The sequence below is a fragment of the Toxotes jaculatrix genome, chromosome 1, assembly GCF_017976425.1.
Source record: "Toxotes jaculatrix isolate fToxJac2 chromosome 1, fToxJac2.pri, whole genome shotgun sequence".
NCBI classification, from domain to species: Eukaryota; Metazoa; Chordata; class Actinopteri; family Toxotidae; genus Toxotes; species Toxotes jaculatrix.
In genome coordinates this window covers 7168241-7191133 of record NC_054394.1, presented here as the reverse complement: position 1 = coordinate 7191133, position 22893 = coordinate 7168241, and the positions used below count along the sequence as shown (strand labels likewise).

General features: G+C 41.0%; 2 protein-coding genes across 3 annotated transcripts in view; one reads left to right on the top strand and one right to left on the bottom strand.

Moving 5' to 3' along the window:
• LOC121180471 (insulin-like growth factor 1 receptor) overlaps positions 1–10468 on the bottom strand; it is a 39532-nt gene extending 29064 nt beyond the window's left edge. For both annotated transcript variants that reach the window (XM_041035914.1, XM_041035923.1), the window contains exons 1-2: positions 9580–10468; positions 2362–2925 (exon numbers count right to left, since the gene is read on the bottom strand). In XM_041035914.1, the coding sequence (XP_040891848.1) occupies positions 2362–2925; positions 9580–9670 (655 nt within the window). In that variant the 5' untranslated portion in view covers positions 9671–10468. The remainder of the gene's footprint in view (positions 1–2361; positions 2926–9579) is intronic.
• A 5347-nt stretch (positions 10469–15815) lies between these two features.
• On the top strand, positions 15816–22866 carry ap3s2 (adaptor related protein complex 3 subunit sigma 2). The gene is made up of 6 exons (XM_041044099.1): positions 15816–16019; positions 16754–16845; positions 17462–17573; positions 18672–18743; positions 20912–21019; positions 22092–22866. Exons 1-6 carry the CDS (start codon positions 15951–15953, stop codon positions 22215–22217), a joined length of 579 nt encoding a protein of 192 aa, XP_040900033.1. The 5' UTR covers positions 15816–15950; the 3' UTR covers positions 22218–22866.
• Positions 22867–22893: the final 27 nt, after the last annotated feature.

Sequence of the window (22893 nt, the reverse complement as noted above, 5' to 3'; positions counted from 1 at the left end):
TTGAAAGTGTCCCATCTGTCCAGTTAGTCAGGCTCTGATATATGGCCGGGGGCAAACTGTAACCATGAGGCTTTGGGGCAAGAGTGGTGAAACTGTCTGAACCCCCATGTCTTAGGATAGAAGATGAGTCTTTATTCTGCTGGTATTGCTGAGCTTTCTGTTTTTTTTTTTTTTGTCTAAATGAAGAATACAATTTCCAAAATTAAAAGAAAAGAGATTTTTCACCCAGGCAACACTTTAACTGTGCAGGCACCAGTTAGTCAAGAGTATAGTGGAGCAGAGGTCTGTCTACGTACAAGTGTCTGCTGGACTCTGACTTCATACAGCTGCCAACAGGAAGAGTGGCCCCAGCACTAGTGCTCACAGTGGTGTTAACAGTGGATTTTGTAGCAGCAAGATGTAGAAGTAACTGTTGTAGTCTTAGTGAGAGAAGTAGTAAAAGTAGTTGTAACAGCAGCAGCAGCAGCAGCAGATGGCTTAGTAGTTGAGGCAGTAGTAAGAAAAACAGTAGCAGCAGCTGCCACAATATCACTGGTGATACAAATGATACCACCCAAGTTTATATTTAATATATAGCCAACAACTAATATTCAGTATGAGTTGTTGGAAATTTAACAATAATACTGATATCTATTTCCTGTCCTTCACCAACCCTGACCTGTTGAAAAACATGTTTTAGTCTAGTCTCAACAGAGTGGAGACAGACAGATGGCCTCTGACCAAGAGAAAGTGCACTGTGTCCATACAACACTGTTGCACTTGACCTCCTTACCACTGGCTGTTTGTGCAACTGGTATACATAGACAAAATGTCTTAATGTCAATATTTGTATCATCAGTCAGATAAAAAAATGTATGTCTGTATTTTACTGTGGCCTTAAGTCCAGGAAGTGACAACCTTCAAGCTAAAACATTAAGATAACCAAAATCCTAAACAATGCCTGGTCTCACACATTACAAATACTGTATTTGATAAACTCTCGCTCCATGTTCCTGTTGCTTGTAATGTTGATGATACAGAAATTGCAGCTCATCTGACCGATGTTGAAAGAAGACACATTATAAACACATAACCAGAATTTTAAATGTAATATCCTTGCAGCTGTAGACAGGGTGGCATGCAGGTCACAATCCATATGATGATGTGGTTCTGACACATGCTCTGGACTGATACTGCGTCTTATTAAATGAAAAACCTGTTTCTAAATGAATGGAGAGGGTTAGATTTTATTGTGGACTCTGTATTGTGTTTTCCTGTTGATGAGAGAAATGATAAATAGCGCCAAGTTCTGCTACTCCTCTTGACACCCCCTGGATCATCCTCCATCCTCCAACACATCCATCCATCAAACATGTCTTTCTTCAACATATTCCACCTCTGAATTTCTTTTCCAGCATGCCCACACTCTGCCACTCCAACAACCCACAAAGCAGGCCGGGGATATGTGTGTATGTCAGACATATTTGCATCTCTGTAATTTGCCTGTTTACGTGTGTGCCTGCCTGCATCTCTGTCTGCGCTTCGAGTGCGTCTGATGATGACAAGTCTGTGTCTGTGTGTGTGTGTGTGTGTGTATACATGCATGCAATCCAGGCCAGTCCTGCGACAGTTTCATGTCACAAGACTGAAAACATCAACACGCTGAGTCTGCAGCAAGGCGCCAGTCACTAGGGAAACAATTCAGCCAGACACACACACTAAGTCAGCCAAAACACATCGTCTGAAACGCACCAGCAAAACAAGTCATCTAAAACACTGCAGTCGTAAACACAAAATTAAAAGAGGACTTCACACTCATTGTGCCTGGAGTAGTTTAATTAAACTCTAAAGCATTTACTCCTTTAAATCAGTTTGTTTAGGCAGGTCAGAACATTTGAAATGAACCTGAATGGCACAAAATAACTGGCACAACCCCTGAATATGTGTACACTATTGCTACACATAGCCACCCTAAAAGGTTGTTTTGTATTTAAGTTAACATACATTGACATTTGACAACCTGTAGTTGCTCGTACTCCGAGAACCTTGCACAACAGTAACACGGGCTGAGGCAAAATTGCAGTCTGAAGTGATACCTCTGTTTAGATCTTTCTTCATGGGTTCTTAACTTGGATAAACACCTGAGATACATTAGGGCATGGATCTCCAGATAAGTCAGTCATGCATAACAACATCCAACCACTTTCCTCCTTCCTTTAGCCAACAGCTAAAGTGACAGATAGCAGACCACAGCTACAAGCACTGGGTCGTTCCATTACACTTCCATATTTATACCTACACAAATCAGGTCAAAGGCTAGATTGTTCAATCTATTTGCAATTCAAATCCCTGTTGAGCTTTCATGTGTGACAGTCTGCTTACCTTTCTGGCATTGATTTGAATTCCAGCAGCGGTAGATGTAGTTGTTGTTGAACATGGTCTTTCTGCACTGAGGGTTGTTCTCCATGATCCCCGGACAAACATCACTGCACTCCTTGGACTGCTTGTTCCCGGCAATGTAATTGTTGAACTCCGCGTCCATGATGAGGGACCAGTCTATGGAGTCCAGGTAGCACAGCTCAGGGTTCTTCTCAATGCGGATGGAGCCACGGGTGATGTTCCTCAGGTTGTACAGGCCAATGTCCTTCAGGCTGGTCATCTCAAAGATTACCAGCGCGTAGTTGTAGAAGAGGTTACGTCCACGGATGACGGTGAGGTTGGGAAAGAGCGTGCTCAGACTGTCTAAGCCTGAGACCCGAAATAACAGCAGATAGTCAGTGATCATGGTCAACTTGGGGAAGCTGAGGGAGCGGAAGACTTCCTGGTTGACATTGTTGTTTTTGTCACCAATGAGGAGAATCTGCAAGTAGCCCTCCACCACCGTACAGTTCTCTAAACGCCTGAATTCACTGATGTCGTTGCCAATGTCGATGCTGGGACCACAGACTGCAGAGGGAAACAAAAGGAGAGGGTACGATGATGACGATTATAATCAACAATAACATAAATATCTAACACCTCATTTGGTTTATTCTTAATTATTTCTTTGCTGTATCCTTTTATTTAATGTTCCCCACAGGAATCATAACAGTTTCATCAGCACAATATGATGTTTTGGCTAAATCAAACGGCCCTGCCTGTATTTTTTTAGGCTAAGCAGCAAAACAATTACATGAGAACACATTCTTACAAATGATCTGGATATTTCCTAATTTTCTGACTCACTCTTTGTAATTAATGGCTGTTAACTGTAACAATATATAAAACAATGTTCTCCATTCCTGAAATAGTGATATTTATAAAGAGATGTTTATCCAATACACTTTTTAAATATTGACAGAACACTTGAGCTGTGCTGTTGTTGACATAACATGTTTGCCTTGCTATTCTCATTTTTTATGCCAACTTAATATGTAAACACTGGACTCTGGTTCCATTCAAGCTCAGGTTAAAGGTGCAATAAAGTTTAAATTGCTCTGATTTCAGGCTATTGTTGCTTTTGTGCTTACCTAACATGACCCCAGTTTTTTGTTTCACAGTCTGCTTTTATGAAGCTTTCATAATACAATGACATTAAAAGGCCTATAAACTATTCTGCTATAAACAACATCATCCATAAAACATGGACATGCTGTCAGCTGATTCAATACAGTATATGTGATAAAACAACTTGTTAAACAAAGGGCAAGAAAGAATCATGGGGGAGTTTCACACAAACTATGGCAACATCATTCTTTATGAAACAAGAGTCTGCAGTCCTGGCAGGAGCTCTGTAAGTCATAGCAATGATTTGTACTAAATGCTATTGTCACACTAACATAACAACAACAATGCTAACATGTTACTTTGTTCGGGTACAATGTTTACAGTGTTTTATGTTCACTATCTTATTTTGGCTTTTTAGAATGCTAAAAAGCACTAAACCCCAAGCACCACTGAGGCTGATGGGCATCTGTTTATTTTGTTACGAAATCACCAGTTATTACAATTCATCCACAAATGGTGACGCTAGAGTTGAGGGTTGACCAATAGAATACATCATCTGGGAAGCCTACCCATTGAGTACATGTTGAGATATTTCACAGTTTAAGTGAAAACTTTCATCATGGCACCACCGAATGGCATCATTTGATCATGGCACTAAGTGAAAAGTCAGGAGATTACCGCCCTCCGTATGATTCATCCTCTGGGAACCATGAATGTCATTGCAATCCATGCAATTTCAGTCTAGACCAGAGAAATGGACCCACCAACAGACAGACTGACACTGCCCACCCCAGAGCCAGACTGCTACCATGCATAAAAACAGCTTGTGTAAATGCAGTATAACGCCCTCTACTGGGAAAGTCTCAACCTGTATCAGTCTTTGTAAACATTATGATCCAGTTAACTGAAGAATTATCTACGGCACAAGTGAAATGTCTGGGCTTTTGATCAAAGGAAGTACAACAAAGCATAGTAGCTTCTTTGATGGGAACAAATTGTAAGAACATGTATTTATGCTCTTTTATTTTCAGCGTAAAATAGATTTGTTCACATTTGTTTTGTTTTTAACTCGCTGGGTAGTACTTTGTCATTTACTGAGACAGTCAGTACAGTCTGATTCTATTTCGACAAAGAAATACACTAAACCAAAACAACTACAAAGAAAAGTATGAAAAGAGGCACCGCTCTGGATTCTGTGTGGCCTCTGAATAATCCTGACCCACATCAGGAAAAATTTGGTAAGGCATGATGGTGATGATTGGTGTTGATAGGTGGAGTGTTTACCTTTCCAGCTTTTACTCCCACTTGTGCGCTGTACTCTAAACAATACTTAGCCTGAAGCCCCAGCAGCACCCACAGAAACATGGAGGCCATTATCGCACATCACTGTGAGGAGGATTTACACTTCAAAAGCTGCAGGGCAGTGAGTCATGGAAAACTCACACCAACCAGCTAACAGGTTGTCACACTACCACTTTAATGCTGGTCTATAAAGCTTTACTGTATGAATGTGACACAGAGAGGTTCAGGAAAGACGATGCATTCTTAGCAAACAAGAAATTGTTTTCTTAATTACAACCTTTTAAACATTAAGGCTGATGTTGCAGGTTTAGTGAGTGTAAATAAATGTCAGTTTTACAGTAAGTGATTGCACTAAAAGCAACGTCTGGAGAAAAAACAACGTGCTGCTCGCTATACATATTCCCATATCATGCATCACGCTAAATTTCAACATGTCAATAAACATCTCCCCTGCAGGGCTACACTGCTATAACTCTTGCAGGAGAGGCGCCTTGTCAAAGAAGGAACACCTCTGTGTCTTCCCCGCCGACAAGGGGCGTACGGTGAAGGAACAGTGCTTGAGGCCCTGCTCCTCCATACCCACCTCACGTGGCAGCAATGCTGACATGAGTGAGACAGGTAGGGTAGAGATGGTGCGTGTAGCCTGTTCCCCCACACCTGCCTCACAAGGCGATTATGCTAACTTGGCTGCTGACACGCAAGCAGTGCATGTGGCCAGCATAACAGCGGAGAAGCCTTACATCTTTAACCAGTTCTCATTCTGGCACGGCAGCTCGCGCATTAGGTGCATTACCATTCTCAGCTAATGCTCTGTTTATGCACATGGACGCAGACTTCGGGTACCACACACAGCCCTTGAACGGTGGAGGTTGACGGCAGAATTGTTGTGCGTAATCCACCTCTGCTGTGAGTGGTGGGGATCACTATGCTCTGTTGGTGCACCTGCCCCCCCGAGTCAGCGAGGATAGGTGAGTGACTGAACTGCAACCTAACCCACCCATCTCAACCCAGGGACTTCACAGACTCCTTCAGGTCGAGAGTCATTCGACTGAAGACGTTTTTTCCTCCACCTCACAGTAGCGAAGAGGAGAAGCGCCTTCACACTTTGTGCCCAGTGCAGATGCTCCTGCTCCATGGACCACACGGTGGGCCTGAGGAAATCCAGTCAGTTATTTGTTTACTGTGGCACACGGGCCCAGGGGCCTCTGCTGTCTGCTCAGCAAATTGTTCATTGGGTTTGGGATGCAATCTGCTGGAGCTAAGAGATAGTAATATGAGCCTACATTGGTGGGTGCACATACAATCTGCTTGTTACACAAACAGGGAGGCGCAGAAGAATCTGCCATTATAATAGCCATTATAATAGCAAACTGCCGAGGTGCAAGTGCACCAATCAGATGGCATTCTGATTGGTTTAGTGCATGTTATGCCCAAAACACACCCATGATTATTTGAGAGACTAACCACAACCCTTACCAAGCACCTGGCGCAGTGACCTTTTTTTTCTCTAGCAAAGGTAGATCTGGATACACACTAAATGCATTTGCTCACTTAGATTGTTAAAACAGAGCCTTGAGAGTCTGCTGGTGCTTGTGAAACCTATAGTCTTCAGCTAATGACAGAAAATATTAAATAAGCTGATTTTATGTTAAATTCATGTCAGAATCGGCGGCTTGTGTATTTAAAATATATATACAGTTCATTCACTGTTAACCTCAAGGGAATGTAAATTCTCACCTGTAAAAAGTTCCTAATATTCAGTGTTACATTTCAGAGAAAAAAAACTGTAATCCCAATTGGTAAACAAAAACCTTCCCAAAGTTGACCTCTTTCAACCCTGCTTGTGTTCAAAACACAGTGAAGTTGTCGCCAGTTGCTTGTGGTGTAATGTACCAGCATCCAGCTAAAAAGCAATAAAGCTGAATTGCCTTTATTTGTATTAGGCATTTTAATTGGGGATAATCTGGTTCTCACATTAAAAAGAGGGTTAAGAGCTATAGGTTTTTCAACCAAACCTGCTGAGTATTTAAATATTCTCCAGACGGAAACACAAGAGCATTTGGTGTGCCACTATAAAATGCCTTTGGTGTGATTTAAGGCAGGCAGTGTGCTGGTATGGCGGTTATGTCTTTCTCTATAATCTACTTGTCAGTGCACACTGTCAGCAGCCCTCAGCCAGCTGCATACCTGTTAATTCGATTCCAGCACCCAGGCCTGCAAAAAGACACACTGACTAGTGATGTTACATCACCACAGCCTCGACGCTTTGCCCTCTGTGGCCTCACTGCAACGCCAGCATGGCCATCTTTCATGGGAACTGCTCCTGACCACGCTCGTGAAAATCCTAAACAAAAGTTTCTGCTCAAAATTAACATCCTGTGCACCAGTTAAACGAAAATACCGATAGCAGGTGTAGCAGCTTAATAACTCCCCCTCCCTCTCCTCCCACAATGACACATTTTAAAACAGCTGAGTACACAAGCCTATCTCTCTGCAGCTTTGATGAGCCTCCAGATCACATATTTACTTTTGATAACCTTTTCCCAGCTGCCTGAAGCACCCAGACTGTCCATAAACAATCAGAGGAAATCCACTAGAAGCCCCATATGACAAGAAATGGGAAGCAATACGCCTTCTAAGGTGCTTCATTCACTGCTACTAGACTGCAGCAAGACTGTTTACTCCTCATTCCCATCCTGTTAGTGACAGACTGCCCGAGGGGGAATGTATTCATAAATACTTTTCCACATGAGAGGCAAGGTGAGAAGAAATGCACTGGGAAGCATTAGAAAGAGATCATTCTTGACAGATAAAACTTGTTTGGTTCATCTGAAAAGCTGCGTCTGCAGCAGCAGAGCTGAACCTGGTCAACCCAAACCTGCCAGCTACCCTTTAGTCCCAACTGATACAGTAAACCAGCAGGAATGCTCAGAGTTTAGCCACACAAGGAACCTTTAGACGGCTCCACATGGGAGTGAGAATAAATGCAGTACTTCGATAGGAGCACCACTCTGCTTTTCCCAGGTTTGTCCTGTAACCACTGGGGCTAACAGTAAACCCCATAACACACAGTTCACAAGCTCCTCACTCTTTCCAATCAACAGAACTTAGTCTGTTTTGCTTGTGAATGTACTTTGGCTTGTTCTATTTTAAAACCCAGACCCCGGTTCAACCCCCTGACCCACCCCTCCCCAGCATGTCACGATGAATGGGATGAATCGGGAAGCCTAGTTTACAGTATAGCTGGAAACATGGAAAAATTTCAAATGGCAACACATAAATATAGAAGCTTTAAATTCATTAAATGTGAAGGTGTACAAGCTTACTTCAATGTGAGTTTCAATATGCTGCCATAGTTAGGCACTACAAAGTCCTACGTGATCAGCGTGGTATCAGCTGATTCTTCAAAGTTCTGTCAAAGTTTCAACAGTTTAGTTAACTTCAGTGGATCATCACTGGACCACAGTCTAGCCCCTGTGGTCCCCCATCTTTTGCCTGATGGGAAGATGTTGCTGTGCCTGATCAACTGCAGCAGTCTGGTATTCATGGAAATATTTCCAAGGTCAAGGTATCCCCACGTTTGTTTGGTAAAGGTGATTAAATAACAGCGTACTGCTAGGAAAAAGCATCGTGACACCACTGGACAAACAGGCTTTCAGTAAATGTTGAGGGAGTGATATTAAAATGAGCAGCCTTTTGTAAAGAACACCTACACACAAAAGAGTGCCTACAAATGACAGTTAATGTGTTTTTCCACTCAGGTTAGGTCTGCGGCCAAGGTCTTCCATAGTACTAAATTAAGTGTAAATCCTTAACTTCTTACGGTATGCTGCCCCACTAAGATCCTGAGTGGACAACAGAGGACTCTAAAACCAACACAATAGTGGGCTTCCCCATCTTTCTCTGATAAGTTCTGACCAACAGGACCTTGTCAGAAAAGGATGTGTGCAATTTTTTAAAAATACAAAATAGTGTCAAGGTTCTTGGTACATCAGATCCAGTGACCATAGACATTATGTTTGCCCACACTTTTGCAGAAGTTTTCAGTGTGAAGATAATATATCACATTTTTGGATGTAAAGGAGGACAAACACAAACATTATCCACTTTCTAAATTTCCCAAATCATATGTTATCTGTATTTTTTTTCTTTTGCTGAGATCACAGATACCTTCCACTCTTTGTTGATTCTGATTCACCACACTGTGACTCAGAGTTGACAATGTGGTGTATATATAACTTGACTGACTTTCTCCATTGGCTGAGTCATAGTAATGTAATTACCAACACACTTCAACTGAGTTATTTTTGCGGTGTGTTTTAAAGCCAAATAACAACATCACAACTAGACTTTTCTGGTGCACACACACCATATTCACCCAAACCAAGTTAACTACACTTATTTGCACTACTGAAACAATAACATATTAAATGCTTTTCCCACAAGCATAAAAAATATATATTTCCTCCATATACAAATAGTATTGTACTTTGTAATATTTAATTTAAATTAAAATCTTTTATTATCCTATATCCCCATAAGCACACTGTGATATAGCATATTTATTCCTCTCTATTTCTTATATTTTCGCCATAAAAGCAGAAAAGTGATATGTAAATGACCAAGAAAACACTGTCATCTCTATAATTACATAGTGCTCAACTAAATACACGATGTATACTGTAAAACAAGATGTTTTCACTTTAACGAAAGCCAACTTTATTTTGCACATGTGAACAGTGCTGGAGCATGGAGCCTGGGAAAAAAAACAATGTTTCCCCGTGTGTAGTAGAGTGGTGTAGCATTACTTACTCTCTGCGGTGGCGGGCCGGAGGCAGGACGACAGACCCAGCATCAGACCCCAAAACAAGGTCAAGCGGTTCCTTTCCGTTCGAGACCTCATTCCTGGATAACTAAATCCTCCCAAATCCTGTAAATAAATATGCTGGGGGAAGAAAACGTGGGCAAAACCTGGTCAGAATTATTAAAACGCTTTTTTAATCTCCAGCCAGCACCTTTTAGCTGTTAGCCGGCTAAAGGAGCTAAAAGCTAACGTTATTACTAGCAGGATAGCTCTCTCACGTTTCCTAATGGGAGTCCTGTCGTGCTCCAAAAATCACCGATTTATTCCTCTGGCCAGAAAATGTGTATTCATAGTTCTGTTTATTCCTGCCAAAAACAACACCGCATTGACGTGTTTAATGAAACCAATGCGGCTAAACCAGCGGCGGGGATTCCTCTGTAATCCGCATCTTCACACTCCATATCTGGAGGAAAAAACGTTCAACGTCCCGCTGCTGAAGGATCCTCAGGGGGCAGAAAACGGGTCAGACCCCGTTAAAATTGGGATGCAAAGAGACGGTCTGGGGCGTACAATGACATATTAAATTAATACACAACCCCCTTGCGTGAATGACACGACGTTTGTTTCGAAATATCCAGGATAAAATCTGGTTTCAGACCGCAGCCTCCTTTTCCTCCTCCTCCTCTTCCTCCTCAGCCGCTCATCATGCACACACGCACCGCGTTGTTGTGGTAGCTGTAATTCACCTTCATTTCAACGGAAAATTGAGTATTTGACCTTGCTGCTCCGGGTCGGTCGAGTCCTTTGGTTATCTAATGCCCTCCGTCGATAGATAGCTGAACGGGACGCGCAGTTAGACAGATTAATGTACAGGTACATACACAGTCTCTTTCGGTCAGTCTGCAGTCTGCCGTGTTCGCTGTAAACACGGCGCCGTGCGCAGAGATCGTCTCCGTTTCAAAAGATGAATCACTCGAGCCTCTGCCCCGCCTTCCAGTCTGTGAAAGTGGGCGTCGCTCTTTTACTGCAGTTTAGCCACCGTAGGAGAGCAGTTACCATAGTGACTGGTCTGGTACTCATCACAAGAAGGCCAGTTTTATCTTTGTATGTTTACAGTGTCTTGGACAGAACACACCGTAAACGATTTCTGTATCAGGACGCCACATGTCATGCCTCTATCATTTTTACTTGCAACCGAGAGCAATTTCTCTACGGCAAATTTCCTTCTACCCTCAGATCGGACACAGCAGTAAGGGTTATGAGGCGAACCGTTACTGATCAAACAGCAGCCCATAAACAGAGACACTCTCCACATAGACAAAAATCATTCGCTTGTGCCCCTGTTTACCAGAGTCCACACCATCCCGGTGAGAGATAAAAATGTGGACAGAGTGAGACCTCGTGCTTCCCTCACCTCTCTGGTCACCGCCGTAGCGACTCCGTTTACGACGCGGTGTGATGGAAATCCGGGATGCTGATCCAGGATCAGGGTTGTTTTGCTACTCACAAATACACAGCGGAGGGCTGCCTATACTGAGATCGTGCCTGTCTGCACCAACTGTAATTAAACTCTTAATCAGTCTACGCAGTCACAGAGGTGTCTTTATATGTACGCTGACTTATAGGCCTGTCATTCATAGATGTATAAAAACATCAGTCACGTCTTATATGTCACTGCCCATTTTAATTAATCTGAGAGTCTGTATTATGTCTGTCTTATCTAGACATGATCAATATGTGTCCACAGTATAATGCGATCTATGGCTATCTAACTGCTCCATATGTACTGTAATAGAAGTCACATTACATATCTACTAACAAATAAAATCACAAAGGGAGATGAATGTACGGGGGGTTTTTCCACGCAGCAAACATTTCTGGAAAATTAGCCCCTCAAATTTATCTCACCACGTAAAGACACCGAAATGCTGCCATCTTGAGGGGATAGAAACTAACTGCAGTAAAATAATCTCCAGTAAAATAAAAATGTGAGGGATAAAATTTATACTTACTTGCTAAAGAAAGTATAAAGGTGCTAAAGCATTCCTTCTAAAGACATCGGTTATAGTGCTTTGTCCAACCTGTAGAGCTAAACAGGGATTTGAGCCCCTAACCATGGGTTTGCATGACCTATTGAGCTAAAAAAAAAAAAAAAAAAAAAACACAAAGAAGTCACAAATCTAATGCTGTATCCTTGTGAACAGAACAGGACAATTAAGACAGAAGAATTCAAATGTGGGGATTTTAAAACAACTCATCAAAATCCAGTGTGACTTTTACTTTGTTTGAGACACAGACAGGTACAATGTCAATGATTTGAATGATTTATTTATTTATTTATTTATTTATTTATTTACTGGAGGTCTGAGGCCCAGGCTGAGGAAGTGGAGGGCCAGCAGCTTGTGATGCTGTGAGAGAAGCAGACAGTAAACAAAACCGTCCATAGAGGAGCCCCTGACAGTTTTGATTATCCCCGTAATTACAGGCCGCTTTCATCACTTCACAGAGCAGAGCACAGAGGCATTATTTGAACGCCACACATTACCTCAGCTCTGGCAGACAGCACTCAGCATCCATCACAATCCAACAATTAGCACTGAGTGAAAAAAAAAAATGCACATTAAAAATGAAGTGAATATCAGTGGCCACCCAAGAGTCCAAATACAGTGAGTCACCCTCTAACAAGTGCTCACTGTACCAACATGACCCCCCCTGTGCCAGAGAATGTTGTGCCTGTCCACTTGCATTTGTTAAGTGCCTATTAAAGTCCCCATGAAGGCAGCCGGCAGGCCCACCTACCTCGACTGTCCCGGTGGAATCCATTCTCGGACTGCACTCATGTGGAAATAAGCCTGTTTACCACCAATGGGTCACACATGCTAATGAGCGTCTGTTTGTTTTCCACTGTGCTCATGCAGGAGGAAGGGAATTTGGGAAATAATAGATGATATGCAGACAACAGTCCAGTGGCTTTGCAGCACTAATGATGAAAAACATACAACAGAGAATTAATGGATATGAAATCAGAACAGGAAATGTGGTCTGACATTTTGATATTGTTGAGTCTGATCGCATAGAAATACAGAATGTTGTCTGACCTGGTTTGAAAAGAGTGTAGTTGTGGGTCAAGGATCCCCAGATAGAGTAACATTAGACCACAGGCCCCCAAATGGTTTGTCTGATGGATCCCCATCTTACAAGAGAGGTATGATATTGTGTACAATAAGATTTTTGTCTGCTTCATAAGCTGTGGATGCTGCATTCAGGTCCATATTGATAACAGAGCAGCCAGTCATCAGAAAAGTTATTTTGTATCTTGAGATTTAAAGTTAAGTTGTTGAGAAATAGTTTGTTTTTACCAGTAGACCTTGGGAACCAGCATACAACATGTACAACCAGTAAATGTAAAATTTTTCTTTAGAAGAAATCGTTATTAACTTTTATTTCTCCAGTTACAGTTTGTCAAGTATATTCATGCGTCATACTCCTTCTTAAGAGCTGAGATTCAGATCAGACTGCTTCCCTGAAATCATTACTATTTCTTGAGCAAAGCACTCAACCTCCAGCTGCTGTGAAGTAAAGAGCATCTGTCATACTGTGTTCAGCAGTAAGAACCTTGTCCACATTGAATTCGTAATCCAAATATCCAAATATGTGACTCAGCTAATGACATTAGCCCAAAAGCTAATTGGAGTGGGTTATAAAAAACATTCAAACACTTTGAACTTGCTATTCATAAGAAGCTGATGTGAACCATGCCTCACAAACGGGACATCTCAGAAGGCCTATGATCAAGAAATGCTGATTTGCATAAAGCTGGAAAGAGTTACATCTCCGAGAGTTTAGATGTCCATCAGTCCACAGTCAAACTGTCTATGAATGGAGATGACTTAGTTCAGTAGAAGGGGACACTCAGGGATGATGACTCCGAAGGCACAATGCAGGGTGATCAATAAGGTAAAAAAAAAGAACCTCAGTGCACTTCAGGAAATCATCGGAGCTGGTTAACTTCTCTGTTCACGAGTCTGAGACGCAAATCATGTTGCATGGTTGCATGGAACATCTGGAGGAAGCTGCTGCCTGCCTGCCTGTACACTACTACTGTACAACCCTACTGGGAAAATGCCTTGTGTATCGATAAAACTAGGGTTTAATTGTTTAGGAAGAACATGCAGCACTACATATTGTGTAGAAGGTTCACTGCGTGCCAACATGAAAACATCATCCCAGTGGGATGCATCATGCTGTTTTGCTGCTTCCCTGACTCTCACCAGTTCTGTGAGCACTGGCTCCAGCTCCCTCATGAACCCAATGACCCAGCAACACTGTTTAAATTTCAGACTGAAACGGATTTATCAATTAAACAAATATATTACTCAATCAATTAAATCATGTATGAAGATTTCTGAGGCCTTAGTTTGAAGTGTGGTTTGAGTGTTGAAGAGGGTCTTAGTATGACCACTGCTCCTTTTGGCTCATACAGTTTCTCTGTGTTTAGTACATGTATATTGATTTTTCTTTGCTTTATTACATAATTTAGCCTTTTGTTCTAATGTAGTCAGCAACTACTGACAGCATCAAAACAAAGAAAGCATCGACAGTTTGAGCTTTCAAGGCAGCGTGAAGCAGCTGACAAAGGCACAAAAGGTCCAGTAATTACGAGGTGCCTCAGTTGCAGGTGTGTTTGTCACAAAGACTGCAAAATTATGTAATGTGGCAGTGAAAAGGTCTCAGAACTATGTGATGGCACATGGAAAATAGATAAACAGTGGAAACCCTCACCAGTGTTGACTGAGGATACTTTATGGGATACTGGCTTGACAACACTATTCATAGCCTCAGAAACAGTTTCGACAAACACTAAATGACCATGAGTTTATATTTTATATTTTGTATATTTATATATTATTTTTTTAATATTATTTTTATGTCTAAAGCCTAAAAACACGTCAGTGTCTTTTGAGGATTTTGTGACAAACAAATAACAATTCTACCAATATGTTAAGAAGCAAAGTTCACATACTGCGTCACATATTATTTATTTCACCTCTCATAGGCTGCAACAGAGATGTCTGAATGAAGAAAACCAGGCTTGAATTTTCAGTACTTGTCTGGAACAAAAGATTTGAGTCGTGTAGAAACCAGGGAAGGACCCATCAAGTCCAATGAACTGTAGGAAAGACAATGGTAAGAAAGATTGCAGACAGATGAACTTTATAAATGGAAAGCAGAGTGGATTTTATTTATTTATTTATTTTGACATAGAAACAGTGTTTGACATGGTTTGGAAGGAGGGATTGATGATCAAATTAAATATGATAGGAATTCCAGGCAGGACATACAGAATAACTGGATCAAAGACTTTTTATTTGATAGATTTACTCAGGTCAGTATTGGAACAGTCCTATCAGGAAGATATATGGTAGGTAATGGCACTCCTCAGGGCAGTGTCACAAGCCCAGGACTCTCTTCCATTATGATAAATGATGTTTTTTACTCAAGTTCACGGTGAAATTGGATGGTCAGTGTTTGCTGATGATGGAGCCTTGAAGAAAGGGGCAAAGAATATTAATCATATTATGGAAAAAATACAAGGAGCAGTTAATGTGGTTGAAAAATGGTCTTATGTGTGGGGATTCAACTTTTCAGTAGAAAAACTGTCACAAAACAGTAATGTTCACTAAAAAGAGATGCGTTGATACACAGATGAAGATGTATGGGTAAAGCATAAAACAAGTATTGCTTTCAGAACGACTCCTGTGTGTGCTCTTGACGCCAAAGTGGGTAAAAATACCACTGCATTTTAGACAATAACAGTTAATGATGAACTACTGGGCAAATCTTCAAGGGAATTCTGAAGATCAACATCCAACAACAATAGTACATCTCTCGTGTTGGGAGAGAAAAAAGACCAAAAGGGGCACAGTCTAGATACATCCCTACAGCTCCCACACTGTTTTCCTCAGTGTCAGCTGGTTTCTATATTCTGGAAAAATGCAGGTACATAAAGGTTTTGGAAATACAGCTTGGAGAGGAAACATGGAGTCTAAAAATGTATTTTCCATCGGGTTAGGAAGTCTTTTTATTTTATTGTATTTATTTTTTGTTACTATGCTTGTTTGGTTAAGCCTCAAGGGGACAGAAGACTCTAGCCACACTCCAACACAGTAGGTGGCGGTAATGCACCTTAACGGGTTGCTACCCGCCGTGAAAAAGGAAGAAGAAGAAGAAGAGGAAAAAGAGGAAGAAGAAGAAGAAGAAGAAGAAGAAGAAGAAGAAGAGGCCGTTTAGCTTTCTAGTTAACGTCATCTAACTAGTCAAAACCATAATATATTTTAAAAGATTTCATATTGTGATCTTATAACCCTAAAGAATAACAATGATTAAAGCCATCTTAATATTTAACAACCACGGAAAACCGCGGCTGATCAGATTCTATCAGTATTTTGTAAGTATCTTTGGGCTCCCTGTTCAAAACAATAGCATTTTTGTGTTATCTTCATTCAGTATTGTATTATCTGAACAGCTCTCTTCACCCTCATGTGTCTAGCGGTCAGTGCTGGCTTAGCTTTTGTCGGCTTGTACTTACAAATGTAACCAAAATCTTCATCGGTGTGTGTTGTTAACCACATTTCAACTTAATAAAAACGTTAGCTAGTGTTAGCTTGTAATGGCGAAGAGGAGCAAACCCAGAAATTGGCTAGACACTTTTCAGTTTAAGTTCCTGTTCAGGCAAAAATATCTCTTTATGACATACTTTAGGGATGTACCTCCCCAAGCATTATTAAACGGGTGTTAATTAGTCGTAGATATGATTTCACTAAATTGAAACACACGTAACGTTCATGCTTTATACACATGCGTTGTACCTGTTTGCTTATTGGCCCAGTTAGCTTGTAATCTCTGAGTCTGGATCACTGTCTTTTTGCTTCGTAGCTTTTAGCTGCAGCTAAAAATGTTCTCTCGTCTTTCACAAAGAACAGTGAAATGAGTGTGAACATCAGGGCTCAGTAACAATAACTCCTGTCATTTTGTTTTCTTTGGTGCTATAAGGTCATTGTGCAACTTGTCCTTCATCAGCCAACGAGGTGGTGGTGCACCTGTAGGTGGATTTATTAACCAGAAACAAAATTTCCTGGATTGGTGAGCACTTACTAGAGTTTGTAACATGTTGTCCTGCAGGCGGAGGACATGCAGCAGCAGATAATTCGGGAGACTTTCCATTTGGTATCTAAGAGAGACGACAATGTCTGCAACTTCCTGGAGGGTGGAAGGTAAGGAGGGCTGTTTGCTGTGGTTCTGTATGAAAATCACATTTTTACACATGAAGAACAGATCAGATATTTATACATATCAAACCTATCATTTATACATACATCTATAATGATTCTTGCATGCTTTTGTAAGTGATGTGTGATGAACTCTGCTTCTTAATGTTGTGATTTGTTTTCATGGAAACACTGGTGCTGTGGCAACTAAATATAAGATGATGTGCATTTGGAGACTTTTAAGTTTATATTGGCGGAGACTGAAAGGCAGTCCTGTCATTTTTGTGATGATTTGTTATGATGTTTTGGCAAAACTTTAAAGACTAACTACTGTAAACCGAGTGTCAGTTTCTGTGTTTTCTTCACTTAATTTAATGAAACTACAGAGTCTGACTTCACTTGAAAGGAAAGATGAGCCAGAAGTTGGCTGCAGATGCAGTAGCACATTTTTGACCATTAGATGGAGGCAAACACACAAAAGTTGTCTCTTATTTCTGCTCTCTGGTCAACTACTTTACACAGACCCAACTGTTAATTTAATTCTATCATTCATTTATTTGTTTGTTTGACCGAATAGACCTGTAGAATTTTCTTGGAACAAAGCATTTTTATGTGTTTTCAGTCTCATTGGTGGCTCTGATTACAAGCTGATCTACCGGCACTATGCAACCCTCTACTTTGTCTTCTGTGTGGACTCATCTGAGAGTGAGCTCGGCATTCTGGACCTGATCCAGGTCAGCCTTTGCTTTCTTTAATTGCTGTATAAACATAATCAATATGTCGTTTTTTGAAGTAAAATCACATTTTCCACAGTTCCCTCTGTTTGCTCATACAGTGACTCAGTCAGGATAAGAAGAACGAAGCGTCTTTCCCTTGATTTGTTGTATAAGCTGCTTTCCATCACAAGATGCTGTATTGAATTAATTTTGGGAAACAGGAATCTTTCATTATTTTTTTTTTTGCTGTTGTAATCCCAGAAATGAAACTTTTTTCTACTTTTTATCTCAGTGGAAATCTTTCTGGATACAGCAGCTATGTACTAACAAAATGTCCACGGGTAAACCCTGATATCACAGACACAGGCTGTACAGACATCTCAACTAAGCTATCACGAGAAATGGTGACATTTTATTCATTTATTTATTTATTTATTATTTATCAGTGCTGAAATCTGGTTGCACGTGTTTATTGTCCCTGTGGGGAAATTTGGATGTACTTGTGGCAGCACATAAGAGACACAACTCACCCACACAAGAAGTTAAGCAACATCAGTATTTGAATCGGGAACAAGTGGGTCAACCTGCTACTGCAGATTATTGGCGTCGCTTATTTAAAGGCACATGTGATCAATAAAGAAACTACTGGAGGTCGGTTTAGATTCAAATGAATAAAATAAGGCATGACTGTCACTGACGACTTTTCATGCCTTTGCCTTCGGTATTTCTTCTAAATTCCTTTGATCATTGTGCTCACATTACATAGATTGACCTGTATTAAACCCTTATGTGTGTACTGAGCCACCTACATGGCCTCAGTCTTAATGTTGGCATCAGTACTGATGGTGTGTACTGGTGTCCTGCTGTTAGTTATGAGATGTTTGGTATGAAGCACAAGTCATTGCACCAACCACTGACTTCCTGTGTTAATAAACAATCAAAATCCCTGAGGAGATCCAAAGTTTGTTATTCCCTCAAATGTAATTAGAATCTCAAACCATAATCTTCCAAATATGTCCCTTTGTGATAACATTTGTAGGCTCACTCTCTCACTCTACATGTGGGCATTTGTTTTGTAAATGAGATATTTCACTGACCAAGTTCTCTTTGTTGTAGGTGTTTGTGGAAACACTCGATAAATGCTTTGAAAATGTCTGTGAGCTGGACCTCATATTCCACATGGACAAGGTGAGTGGGCAACAGGGGAACCTTTTCTGTAGTGTTTCCTCCACACATTGCTGTTGTCTAGAAATACAGTGATTAGTCGATTAACTAGCCCATTGCCTGAAAATTAATTGACTCTTAGTTTGATAATCAATTAACGGTTTCAGTTATCTCCCACTCAAAAATGCCAATGTTCGTCTGGTTTCAGTTTCTCAGATGAGACTTTTTGTCCCTTTTCTTTGTCACATATAATAAACTGCATATCTTTTGGGCTTTGGACTGTTGGTTGGACAAAACAAGCAAACTGAAGACATCACTGTGGGATCTCAGAAACTGATTGACATATTTTGGCCTTAAAAAAGAACATTTTATAGAGTAAACTATGAATCAGTGATGAAAATCATAATTGGTAACAGGTCTAGTAGGGTGTGTGCCACCGTGCAACTCGTCGTAAAGCAGCTTTGACATGTAGACATGATTAGACATGTTTTAGCAGCACATAACGACCTGTTGAACTGTGGCCCCTTTTCCAGTGTCATAACAACCTGCACTGCTGTTTCTCATCTGTAGGAGAGCAACCCCAACAATATTTGCACGTGATGTTAATTTGCTGTAAACTCAGACTCAACACTTCACGTTGATGCTTCACAATAAAAGCGTAAACTAGTTAGGTTATGACCCATTAAACGCACATTTATCTCAGTCTCATTGGTGTGTATGGTCCACCTCCTGATGTTGGCCAAATTCACACTTAGCACACTGTTCTACCCTTTTAACATTTACCTCAGGGTACCCAGCATCTGTGAGACTAAGAGAACATTAAGGGCTTTGTGAGTTTGTAAGTCTGATATTTTGATCCAGAAATGCTGAAAACATCATTTTGACTCGGTTTTGTTTATTGTGTGTGTGCAAACTTCAAAACAGCAGTGGCATGACCACATGACATGACCACTAAGTAATGCGCGGCATAGTGTATAGTGAGACATGAAAACATAGTGTGTTTTTATGTCTCTCCCTTGCTGATTTCCAGGAACGGCTGCATGGCTGTAATTGGCCCAGCTCCTTTTTAGTGTGTGGGCTCCTGACACCGTAAAGTAGATCTTGAAAGAGCGATTTTGCAGCTCTGAAAATTTTCACCTCAGAAGTGAAAATGTCTGTGCCTGGGAGCTGCATTTTGTTTTAACATGGGAATTTTTGCAAGGAATGATGAAAAGAAAAACATCAGTGTTAAAGGTTTCATCTTTTTCAGATGATGGATTTTAAAAAAAAAACATTTAAATTCTGCACAGGCTCCTTTTAGAATGAAGCTCTGCATTGTTCAGGTTACAACAAGGCCTCCTTTCTCTCCCTGGAACTGAGCTAGAAGTGTTGCTGGAGACTAATCAGACACATCTTCGGCCATCTTGATTGAATTTTCCCAGCAGGAAATTGGTATCATGTGGTGCAGTGGGGTTTGGCCTGAGGAATGTTCCCAAGATGTAACGTAGAAATATTTCTGTTAGAGTGAGAACCCTGTGCTCTCAGAAAGCTGAACAACACCAACTTGCATTATAAACTTATAATTTATCCACATGCACAGGGTTTTAAGTCATGCACATATGCAGATAAACAAATCAGAGATTTGGGCTGCATTTCTTGCAGCTGTTATAGATACAGTCCAACCCCTTTTCTGAGTGGAGAAAATTTAGCAATATAGCTTTATGGAGTACTATTTATTTACTGATTTCAAAATAATCCTTAATTAGGTGTGCAGTGGAAGACAGTCTCATGTTCCCACAAATCTTTTCCACCCACAGGAATTCACAAATCTAAACTTAAGCGTGATTTTGAGACTGTCCCCCATAGAGCCAGGAGTGACATCTACTTTCCAGAGAGGACTGGACCCTTTTTTTCCTCTGTCTCCCCTTTGATATAAAGACACACAGAAGAGCTGAGTTGCTAAACCAGACAACTGTAAACTACAACTTCAGAGGGTTACATCTGGCAGTCATTTGGAGCAGTGTTGTCTAATCTGGGGTTTTATTATATAATTTTCTCCATTCTGCCATTCACAGTTTTCCGTTGCATTTGGTAACGTTGTCCTAATGTTAAGTCACAGCAAGCGTGCAAGGAGACCTGTTTGAATGGCTGGAATTCGGTTGGTCCACAAGCTGTTGCTGTGTATTAACCGCTGCGATGGATCTGTCTTGCAGGTCCATTACATCTTGCAGGAAGTGGTGATGGGAGGCATGGTGCTGGAGACCAACATGAATGAGATTGTAGCCCAGGTGGAGGTGCAGAACCGCATGGAGAAGTCAGAGGTCAGCCTGTTAGCCACATTAAAGGACCGTACCCTTGTGTTTGTGCATGTTTTAGCCCATATACTGTGAGCTGTGTAATCTTTCTTGTGTAATCTTGACTTTGATGTGTAAAATCGATGGAATTCCCCTTTAAATCAACATGTTTCTTTAATTATTGTGAAAATTATTAACTGCTCTTAGCATCCTCTACTTCAGCTTCCTGGTCAACTGAACATGACGATCGCAGATATTTCACTCACGACTGACCCATTGGTTTGGAGAAAAACAAATGAACCTCCCTCCACATGAACACAATGTCAGAAGTGAAAAAAATGTCAGTTCAAGTCTGACTATTGTACTAAGTCACTGTTGCCTTTATGTCAACATTTGTCCTGTGGTTTGGTGAGGCAGGTTAGGGCAGGGACTGCGTTCCCTGTTTGGATGCATTCAGGTGCGTATGGGAGGCAAATGACGTTTGTGCAAATGAAATTTGAGAGTAGGCTGTAAAAGCACTGTAATTTGCTTTCTTGCTGAGAGTTAGATGAGAGGTTTAATACCACTCTCATATCTGCCACGCATGGAGCACCAGCCTGGAAATGATTAGCTTAGCTTAGCATAAAGACTTGACACGGGGGTGGACAGCTAGTTTAGCTTTGTCCAAAGGTTACATTACACCTGCAAATCAAAAACTCAAAAGTCGAAAAATGTCAAGTTGCTGTTTTACAGTGGATCATGTGTTGGACTGTTTCTTGACCAGAACAGTCACTTCCTGGAATGTTGTCATTAGTTGTTTCCTATTCTCCCATGACTTGGAGGGTAGAATGAAAGTTGAAACAATCTAATGGCATGCTTTAAAAGGGGTTTAGCACTAAAGCACCAACCATAAATGGTAGTAAATGGTCTAAAACCTAAAAAAAAATACAGTAGTTTAAATCTTCCAGTCTCTGTTTTTGTTATTTTACTTCAGGTTTTTTTCTGTAGACAAAAACTTGTCAAAATGTCATCAGAACAATGTGAAAGATGCTATAATCACATCAGAATTCCCCTCACAGTGGCTTTAAAGTTGTCTTCTTGTGTTGTTTTGTTGGGGCAGGGAGGTTTATCAGCGGCCCCCGCTCGCGCTGTCTCTGCTGTGAAGAACATGAACCTGCCTGAGATTCCCCGCAACATCAACATCGGAGACATCAATATCAAAGTGCCGAGCCTCTCCCCGTTCTGAGAAGCATCCCAGCTGAGCTCTGCAGGGCTGATGTACTACTGATGTCTCCATGTCTCCGCTGTTCCCCTCCACCCAGCTCTGTACCTGAGACAGAGAAAACTGTTTGTATATATGTACAATAGAACCACAGCAGCTTACTCTCCCACCCATTCCAGTCACACGTACGGGAGATAAGGTGTGGATTATTTTTGAGTTCTGCTGTGTACAAGTTACAGACTACTCCATTTGAAGGATTTGCACAATAATGTAAAGTTAAAATCTATAAAGCATCAAGAGTAACATTAATATCTTTAAAATTTCTGCTGTTCTTTGTGTGTTTTGTAGTTCTCCTGTTGATTTCCTGCCCTTTCAAAAAGAAAAATGGCTGTGTTGACCCAGTGCGTATTTTCATGCACAACTCTTCCAGATCTCTGCCATTCATCACCGGTTCGACTGCATAATTTTTGAAGACGTTCCTTCCTGCCTGAAGTGAACTGTTGGCCTGAGCACAGTTCACTGTAATACGATCCTCTGGCTTCTGTATTGGGCTATAATTACTCAAACACATCTTTATCTCCTATTCCAAGTGTGTGCTCATACAGGCGGGGATTAGACTCCTCTGCTTGGCTCTTGTCACAATTTGTTTTCCCTTTTCTGTAATATACTGTGTCTCTGACATCCTTGTGATTTGTGGGTA

Excerpts from the sequence above, each read along its gene's own strand:
- ap3s2 (XM_041044099.1), top strand. The coding sequence starts at position 15,951 with ATGATTAAAGCCATCTTAATATTTAACAACCACGGAAAACCGCGGCTG. Across the intron at positions 17,574-18,671 it reads GCATTCTGGACCTGATCCAG|GTGTTTGTGGAAACACTCGA; the intron begins GTCAGCCTTTGC and ends TCTTTGTTGTAG. Across the intron at positions 21,020-22,091 it reads ACCGCATGGAGAAGTCAGAG|GGAGGTTTATCAGCGGCCCC; the intron begins GTCAGCCTGTTA and ends TTGTTGGGGCAG.